This window comes from Choristoneura fumiferana, chromosome 20 (genome assembly GCF_025370935.1).
Source record: "Choristoneura fumiferana chromosome 20, NRCan_CFum_1, whole genome shotgun sequence".
Classification (NCBI taxonomy): Eukaryota; Metazoa; Arthropoda; class Insecta; order Lepidoptera; family Tortricidae; genus Choristoneura; species Choristoneura fumiferana.
Window position 1 is genome coordinate 2,143,794 of NC_133491.1, and position 10,422 is coordinate 2,154,215.

General features: G+C 43.2%; 1 protein-coding gene across 1 annotated transcript; it reads left to right on the forward strand.

The window, feature by feature from the left end:
* The first annotated feature begins 310 nt into the window (after positions 1–310).
* On the forward strand, positions 311–9,934 carry LOC141439370 (uncharacterized). Its single transcript, XM_074103654.1, has 4 exons — positions 311–345; positions 6,421–7,966; positions 8,936–9,109; positions 9,860–9,934. The coding sequence occupies exons 1-4, from the start codon at positions 311–313 to the stop codon at positions 9,932–9,934; spliced, it is 1,830 nt and encodes a 609-aa protein (XP_073959755.1).
* Positions 9,935–10,422: the final 488 nt, after the last annotated feature.

Here is a 10,422-nt window from a genome sequence, read left to right on the forward strand (position 1 = left end):
AGAGGTATTATGGCTATTGAAATCACCTAAGATGAGGAGAGGAGGAGGGACCGAGAACAGGATGGTAGAAAGATCAGGTATTAGGTTGATATTTGGATGCGGAATATAAATTGATACAAAATTTATTCCCATGATATTAGCCGCAACTGCGTTAATTTCATGAGAGTGGGGAGGGAGGGGGATTTGAGAGAAAGAGTAACCTCTTTTAATGAACAACGCACAACCAGCACGTCCATCATCGCGGTCTTCCCGAAGGCACGAGAAGCCCGGGATCCTAAAACGGGAACCCGGTCTCAACCATGTCTCCGAAATGGCCGCCACAGATATAGAGTGCTCGTTAACGAGGTTTATTAAATCTGGTTTTTTAGGGATGATGCTACGACTATTCCATTGAAGAAAGTTGGCCTGGGGGGCCATTGGAGAAGGATAATCTTTCAGCTAGCGAAACCATTAATGGGGCAACGTCGGGCGGTAAACAATCGCTCCATTTGGCGATTATATTGGTGAGGAGTTTGAATAATAGTTCCATAAGATCGTCATTGGGCGTCTCAGCTGGCATCCGCCGAGATGATAAGACGTATCCATTAGGAACCTGAGATTGGGGGGTCGAGATAATTTCTTTATGAGCTTGCCGGTCATAGCCGGGAGACAGGGGGGTCCTTGGTCTAATTTTACGAGTGACCGTCTTACGGTATGAAGTCGAGGGAGGCGATTGAGGAGGCAAGGAAGAGTGACCAGGAGGGGGAGGTTGCCAAGAGGGACTGGAAACTGGTTCAAAAAAAATCTTAGCTACGTCGGCGTAAGGGCGACGTACGGCCGGGAAGCGAGAGGAGGCTTCTTGGTAAGAGATACTGTGCTCCGACATTGCTAGTTTAATAGATTTTTGCCTACAATATTCAGGGCAACGTTGGTCTGTAGCAAAATGATGACCTGAACAGAAGAAGCAAGTCACTTGCTCAGCGGCGACGTTGCAACCTTCGCCTGGGTGTTTTTGGGCACACTTAAAACAACGAGCATCAGATCGGCACTGGGCCTGTATATGACCAAACCTCAAACATTTTCGGCATTGAATTGTCGGTAGCACATACACTTCGACCTTCAACGACGTATAAAAAGCGAAGATTCTGTCTGGAAGTTTTTGACCTTCAAAAGTCACTACGACAGTTTGAGTTGGTACCCAGGATGGAGGTCCTCCTCATTGGTTACCTTACGTTGGAGGCGCCGGGCTTTAAGGATTTTACCCTGTCCGTCTTTAAGGTCGGTAGCGTCCACAAATTCTTCCATTGACCAGTCAACTGGTACACCACGGATCAATCCCATACGAGAAACATTATAGGATGGAATGCTGGCTACAAATTTATGATGTGACAAAAAGGGGTTCTCTAAAATGGAATTAGCATCCTGAGCGGTCTTAAACTCCACCGAGACACGGTTTCTGCCAACGATCTTAATACCATCTCGTTTGATATTTTGGATGTTGGCTCTAGCAAATGCGAGACCAACCTTTATTGGTTGCAGTGAAATACCCGAGTTGTACGATTCCGCGTCTCGTGAGATGTGAACTATAAATGGGCCACTGTCTTCACTGCCGTATTTGCGTGAATCCGCGTCTAAATCAGGGTGTTTATAGACGGTTGCTGCAGATGCGTTGTCGACGTCGGTTCCCTGCATCACCTTTTTGCCTTTAGGTTCGAACCTTTCGGACGATGAAAGTTCCAACAAGTTAAGACTACGCTTTCGTGAATTACTGTCTTGCGAGTCCATCTCAATCGTGTTTGTGGAACTGCCACCGCCCGGATCGGGGGGCTCCTCGTTCCCCTCCATATTTTTGGCTCTCGGCCAACCGGACAAGTGTGTTAATTAAGTTAAACTAGTATTATATACTAAATAATCCACCACCAGATAATTAATTAGAAAGGATTATAATTTTAATGGGAATATAACCTAAAAGTTGAACAGACTCACTGCACGGCGCTTCTGTCAATCGAAAATAGGCTTAATCTCAACCTAAAATCGAGTTGGCAGATCAGTTTGTATGGCCATGTTAAAATTGAGCTTATTTGCTACACTCTAAAATTGTTTATGAATTTAAATTTATTATCTTAACTAGGGTTGTAACGGAATTTCGCCTCCGCCTCCGTTACTGCGGAAGTTCCGCAAGAAATCGTATCTTCGCCTCCGCCTCTGCAATTTTTTTTGCGGAGTCGAGTTGTGGAGTTTTTGAGAACGACAACTTGTTAGATCATTTCTTCAAAATCGTTATTTCCTAGTAGCAAAATTTCCATTTGCGTTTTTTCCCAATACTTGGGCTTTTTTACTGAAGCTGATTTTCAAAGTAGCGTTTTTTCCTAATCAGAGTCTACACAGACACTGTCTATTTCTGTGTCAATTCTGATTGGAAAAAAACGCTACTGTAAAAATAACCTTCAGTAAAAAAGCATATTGGGAAAAAAAGCATTTGAGAAAAAACGCGAATGGAAATTTGGCTACTAGAAAATAACGATTTCGGGGAAAGAATTTCTAACCCATTTTGTACAAAGTAATTGTTGATTTAAGTCACACGATAAAGCCGAAAAAAAGTGAGAATTGGCAGTTTTTTTGGAATTTTTTAGTGATTTTTGAGTTGAATAAACCATAAACTACTATTTTTTCCACATCCACTTTCACCTTCGCATCCGCTTCGGTTAACCTCCGCATCCGCGGAGGCGAAACCTGTCGCCTCCGCATCCGCCTCCGCCTTCGCTAAGAAGGCCTCCATTACAACCCTAATCTTAACTAACATATTTATGAACTTAACCAGTTCTCTGTCCTGAATGCCACACATTGTGGGGGGTAGCGCAAATCCGCGTAACTAGCAATGTATACATTTAACTATGGTTACCTTTAATTCCGCGTATCTCACAAATCGAGTAATTTCCAATTTGCACTCTAAAGTCTTTTAAATAAAACAAAAACGAAATAATAAAATATAGTGCAGATACACGGTTTTTAAGGCGCTGTACGTAGTGAAAACTACAATTTTAGAAAATATTTAAAATATACTTACACAATACTTACAACTGCAATTTTTTTATATGTGTATTTTCAGTCTATTAGCTAGTTTTTGACTTCATCAAAAACACGATTGCTGACAAAAACCTCGATAGATTATTTTTTGAAAAAGAGCCATCATTTACACGTTAAACCAAATATTATGAAAAATATTATGAATATCAACACAAAATTTGCTTTATTAAATAGTTTTTTAGTAGATTTAGATTTATGCTTCATAGATTTTCAATAGGTGAGTCCATCAATCATACCAATTTATTTCGTCTTTGGCAAAATAAAACGGTTCTAGCGCGTGGCGGCGGCGAAGTATTGCCCAGTCGCCAGTACACGCGTGTACGTAGTCGACGACGGACCTGTGCACATTTTTCTAACGCGCTAGTACTACTTTTGAGAGCAAATAATATGGGTAATCGCAGTATTCAAAAAGTTAAGCGAAAGAGGAAACGCATAAGTGAACTCAGAGCACATATAAGAAGCATTAGAGTACCTAAACGGTATAAGTACCTACCACACACTAATCGACCGGCCGGAGTCGGGCCGAGTCAGCAGGGCTACTACGAAACTCCAAACTCGAAGTTCGTGTCGTGCGGTCCTCTCGCTCTCGTACTAAATAGTCAGTGGCGTAGCTAGGTAACCTAGGGCCCTGGGACAAATAAAAAAATGGGGCCCACTGCTATCAAAACTGGTAAGGTTTTTTGAAGTAAAATCATTATATATACAAATACTTTCTAAGCAACTTTATCATCAGCTATAAAGCAGAATTTCGAGGGCCCCTGAGCTTGAGGGCCCGGGGCACTGCGCCGCCTAGCCCCTTGGTAGCTACGCCACTGTAAATAGTATAAGTATCAGAGGGACCGCAACCCACGAACTTCGAGTTTCGTAGTAGCCCTGCTGAGCGGATTTCACATTCGTACTACGACCGCAAGCTGGTTGGCGCGGGCCTCGACTGCTCATGGAAGCGGACGGCTTCGTCCAGATTCTACCGCGACTGCCATACAAATTGTAGGCACGTTGTATAACCTATACTACTCACGGCGAACATGCGGCGAAACTTGCGGCTACTATGAAACTCGAAACTCGAAGTTCGTATCGTTCCGTCCCTCTCGCTCTCGTATTAAATAGTATAAGTGTCAGAGGGACCGCAACCCACGATCTTCGAGTTTCGTAGCAGCCCTGCTGAGCGGATTTCACATTCGTACTACGACCGCAAGCTGGTTGGCGCGGGCCTCGGCTGCTCATGGAAGCGTACGGCTTCGTCCAGATTCTACCGCGACTGCTATACAAATTGTAGGCACGTTGCCTATACTACTCACGGCGAACATGCGGCGAACCTTGCGGCTACTATGAAACTCGAAACTCGAAGTTCGTATCGTACCGTCCCTCTCGCTCTCGTATTAAATAGTATAAGTGTCAGAGGGACCGCACGACACGAACTTCGAGTTTCAAGTGTCGTAGTAGCCTTGCTTGATCCCTTTGTCAGATTCACTGACATTTCTGATAGTGACACAACAGTTTCAATTTTCTCATTTAATTGCAGGCAAAGGTTAAATCTTGCATTCAGCCAAGTTATTTAACATAAATTATTTTAATAAAATAAGATGGTCGCATTTGGTTGCACTAGTAAATTATTGTCAAAAACATGCACTCCAACTGGAATCCGGCTGCAAAATGGGAGTTATTGCGCAGTTAGTGCAACTGCATCAGCACTGCACCCGACTGTCAGAGGACTGCCATTTTAGGCAATCGGAGTGCAGTTCTTACGCAGTTCTGATGTAGTTCTGAACTTCGGAGTTTTTAACTTCGTTTCTAAAACCTCTTATTGAAAAAAAAATGAAAAAATGGAATATCTGTCTTGCTCCTCCGCGAATTAGTGAGGCCAAGTCGTGGAAAACAGCTACGTGTGAGTTGCAAAAAATGTTTTTTTCATGCAACCTCTTATTGCTTCTGGTTTCTGGTGTTCTGACTTGTATTTTGTATTGATGCAATAACTACTTTACGCATACTCATAATCTTTATATCTGTCAAAGTTGTTCTGTGCGCTAAGACATATTTTTTATCTTTGGCTACAGCTCGCACATGTTTCTTAGAACATAAAATAAATAAAATAAAATAAATATCACGGGAAATTTCACACCTATTGACCTAGTCCCAAAGTAAGCTTAGCAAAGCTTGTGTTATGGGTACTAAGAACATGGTTCCTACATTCATTTTTTTGACTGTATGGTTTGGGTAAGGGTTGTATACTGTAGTTTTAAAGTATTACATTTTGAAAAAGTGACTCTCTGCCAAGTTTCTTGCTGCGCATTTTTCCTGCAATGATGGTCTTTCCGAAAGCGCTGGTAGTTTAAAAAATGACGTGTAAAGTGCCCATTGCGGCCTATTTACTGAATAAACGATTTGATTTGATTTGTTAAAAGTGAACAGACAACTATTTCTTTACTGTTTTATTATATGTATAGATTTGCCTAGCTTGTAATCTAGATTTTCAGATTAAAATAAAATTGTTTTTTTTATTTGTATTGATTTACCTATGTATTTTTATTTCGTCTGTCTACCTATTCAGTCTTAATGTCTATCCATTACCTACATTACAAATTAAACTGTGGGCATGAAGAGGGATAAATTATTTCTTTATTACCAAGACTATTTACATTAAACGAAGAATTCTTAATTAAACCGAAAATTGTGTAATTATAATTTGAACGAAAATCCGGAACTCACATTAACCAGAATACGGATACGAACAGAATAAGGCCGTCAACGGGCTGCGTGACAGACGCGCGAGGCGTTGCGCTGGACGCCCGCATTCGCCTCCGCCGCGTCGTCTGCTTCACCCCTCAAATACCGAAAATTCTTCTATAAGCGCGCCTTAAGCTAGAAAGAAACCCACTTACAGCGGAGGCGGAGCGGTGCGGCGCGGAGGCGGTACTAGTTGTAATATCCGAGCTAACATGAAATAAAGACACAGAATACCGCACGGGAAATAAGCTTGGCGCGGTATTCTGTGTGGCCTCTTTCACGTTAGCTCGAATATCACAACCGGTATCGCCTCCGCGCCGCGCCGCGCTCCGCCTCCGCTGTCAGTGGGTTTCTAGCTTTACGTATACATATATGGTACTATCCCTGCACTATCCTTTAGTAAATGCACACAGCAAACCGTCCATAGCCGAAATAAAACATCAAAGTGTTTTTTGCTTTTGCTTCTAATATATTTGCTTCAGATGTATCTTAAAAAAAAAAAAATTTAATTACAATTGCAATATGTATGTACCTATACTTACTAACTGTATACTAATTTGCGTGTTTTTTGTCTTCATCTAAAATCACTTAGAACATTTACTACTTTTTCGGTCCCAAATGATGTGCAAGAACAATAAACATCCAGTGTGTCATCATTCCAGCTTGCCACGCAGCGCCCAGCACGTCAGGCGTCAACGAGATCCTCCAAAACCTGAGTCGGGTGCAGCTGACGCCGACGCAAGCAGCCCGGCTGGAGTGCCGCGCCGTCGTCGGGTACCTCGGCACCATAGAAACCCCGCAGGCCGCCCCCAACGCAGCCCCCGGCAACGTCCGCACGGCTGTCAGAAAACTAAGACAAGAGAGACGCCCGGCTGCACCAGTCTTACTCTCTGTCCTACCTAACGTGCTCTACCTCAGACGCCCTAGCGGCCAAATCTTAGCCCAATACCCTAGAGAAAGAATTTTGTACGCCGGCTGTGGGTCAGATGCCGACCGGAGATACTTCGGTCTTGTAACAGCTGCTGAATCATCAGACAATGACACTGAAGCATCGCACAGTTGTCACGTCTTCGCTGTCGATCCAAGAATGGCGGAACACGAAGCACATGTAGCGAGAGCAAGAGAGTTCCAAATAACATGTACCAGAGACCCCGTCGCGGAGAGGTGCTTAGAATTCCCGCCTTCCGCTGAGTATGTTGTTGGTATTGTCAAAGGAATGTACTCGTTGCCAGCTGACGATTGCAACAGTCCAAGCTTGCTGCAGCTCTCTAAGTTAGCCGTCAAAGGCGATAGTCCTGCTTTCGGCAACTTCTCCAGGTGTAACCGAGCGGTGTTCAGAGTGCCTCGAGAGAGACGCCCGTGCCGGTACGACGCTAGGGTTGAGCCCCAGGAGTTTGTCGCCAATTCGCCGCAACCGAGCAATCATAGCGAGATTACTACGACATCGAGCAACAGTGATTCTGGTATAGGCTTCCATAACGACGGACGAAACATTGCAGACAGGATACTTGTCGTAGATTTCGCTGGTCCTCAACCTCCTGTGAACAGGTTTAGACAGGAGATGCCGCGACGTCCGCTCGGCTTGGTTGGCTGTAGTAGCTTCGACGCTGATGGCTCCTTCTTATCCAATACTACTCCGGTCGTAGATGGCTTTGCTGGTCAAGGCAGACCTCTTAACTTGGATGATGTTATCCTAAACAACGATCTGCAGCCAGTTAGACACGTGAGCCCTCGGAACGAAGAAGATAACTACAATTACAACAACTTATACGGAAATGCCGCATCGAGTTCTAGAAGCTTCCAGAACGGAGTGTTATATGACCAAGTGTATACAGAGAATGAGGGTCATCACTATGAGTTCATACCTCCTCAACTAGACATGGATATTGAAATCGATAGGATCGCGGAGACATTTAATTCTGTGGAGATTTATGAAGAGAAGCTATCGGAATACCGGTCGAATGAGTCAGTGGAGAATATGACGGAGGTGTCAGGGAATAGTAAGAGTATGGACACTGTGTCGATGTATTCGACGAGGAGTCACGAGGAGGCCCGACCAGCGTTGAGGAAGCACCTCCAGGCTTCTTTGGACGACATGCTGGTGTTGGGGCTGAGAGATCCACTGCCAGTGCAGAAGGATGATGACAACTTTGTTCATCCTGCAACTGTGAAGAAGGTTTGTATGTTTGTATGTCGGCATGAAATAGAGAATGCAGATTTTCTCTTAAATTTCTTAATGTGATACAAAAATCTGGAGAATAACACAAATGATGTAAAATTAGTTGCGAATTCAGTTTACATTCTCTCTCTAGGAAGATGAATTTTAATATAGGATGACTATGGTTATATGAGATGATGGCAATGAAAGGGTACAGCATTAGTATCACACGGCGATTTTTAGGCGAGTTAGAAAGCGAAGCGAGTGCGCAACGAGTCAGCTACGTATGACATTCAGATCGCCATAAATAATACCTAAGCTATTGTAAACTCGCGACGCCTACTCGCGCTCGCCTCACTTCCAACTCGCCCACATATCGCCAGTGTGATAACGCACTTGCTCAAACTATGATGATGATGATAAGGATAACTTATTCATTTATTTCAAAAGTTTATTTTTATAAAAGTAACTTAAAATGAATACAAACTTCCTTAAGTATACCTAGTGCCATCCATGAAGACGGGTGATTTTGTCAAAATTAGACATTAATGACATTGTAATAAGAACCACGGCACCCGTCATCGTGAATGACTCTACCTACCTATATGTCTAAAACCATAAACGAGCAATTCTTGTATATATAAAATTTTAATCTCGGAACAGCTCCAACGATTTTCGGGAATGACAAATCGATCTAGCTTGGCCTTATCTCTGGGAAAATGCTTATAAAATGAGTTTTAGCCCGAGCAAAGCTCGGTCGCCCTGGTGCTGTAGATCTAAGTAAGCAACTCATGAGTCGAAACTAAGTATAGGTATTTTTTCTTGTTACATAAAATTGACCCGTATCTCACCTAATGTAAAGTGTGGATGAGGCCAAAGGTGCATCTCACTTGTTCTGTAACAGCCTGTTCCCTCCAGCCCGGAAGAGCCCTAGATTGTATTCATCCTGTGTTTCGGGTTGAAACTAATGTCCTCAATAACCCTCAGGTCCGCAAGCTAAAGCCTTTGAACCTGCTCTCCAAAACAAAGCACATCCTGACGGGCCGGGAGCGCGAGAAGAAGCTGGAGGCTCGCAGCCGCGCGCTCAGCGCCAGTGCGGTGACGTCGCCGGCCGGCGGGGCTCCGCTGCCGGCCGCCGCCAGCGAGCCCGACCTCAGGCAGGTCAGTGCTTGCCAATAACCATCCGTACCGTAACAGCTATTACAGATAGGGTTTTGTCGGAAAAGTTCGCATTTATCTTGCTTACCCAACTAGCTTACTGAAGTTTATGGTAGCTGGACACGGACTTGCCAAGCCGTCCCTCATGGAATTTACAACAGGAATTAGATTAATTTATAAATAGATTAGATTATGCAAATAAACTTTAGATCTTCGTCAACATAGTAAAGTACGGTCGAACAAACTAATTCATATATCTGGGTGGCCTCTTTTAATAAAGAAAGAAAGAAGAAAGAAAATGCGTTTATTGCCAACAATTAGGTAGGTATACATATAATGAATACAAGAAGGGTACCTACTCTAAAAATTAAGTTAACTTACTAACTATATGCGGGTTCTATAAAAGTTCGTGAGACCTGCTTTCTAATGTGTTTCTAATCTGCTTTGTAATAATCAATTCCACTATGATTTCTTTGACAAAAGTATGCAGTCAACATGAAATTAGTAGCACAAAGGTTTCCTACGCGTTAAAACAATAATGTCGATAGTATACTCGTATATTGATGGAAGTTGCTTAAAAATGAATAGACCACATTTGGCTGACCATAATGTAATAAAATAATAATAATATCCGACCAACTTGGATCAAATTGTTGTTAGTATTTAATTTAATTAGTAATACTAGTACGCTCTCCTGAATTACCCATTCCCCTAATACCTGTCCTAAATTTTAATTTTCCGTTGTTTTTCCAGATTTCTCCTGCTCCCCTCAACCTGGTATCCGCCTCCTCCGACCTCTACAATACCGTAAGCATGAACATTGAATAAACATGTTAAATTTTGTCTTGTACCGGGTGTTTTCTGTAACAGGAATAATAAATCCCCCATATGGGACACCACTCTACACCCCCCCGACAACCCGACAGGGTTAGATAGAATTGCACCTCTCCATTTCTTCCGTGGATGTCGTAAGAGGCGACAAAGGATATAGGTATACACCGTAGACGACAGGGTAGCAACCTGTCACTATTGTACCATTTTTGTCAAACTTAAAACCTAAAGTTGCTAAAAGTGGCTCCGAAACGGTAACGTTTCGTGTGCTTTGCCTACCCATTTGGGAATACAGGCGTGATGTTTGTGTGTGTGTATGTGTGGTGTGTGTGTGTGTGTGTGTGTGTGTGTGTGTGTGTTAAGTCAGCCAACTCATGATAAGTCAGGAACGGTCCGCGAGTCAGTGCGGGGCACCACCGTCGTGAACGCACTAACCGTGAAAAAGAATCTTCCGAAAGATCGAAACTAGTCGGACCGTTCCTGAC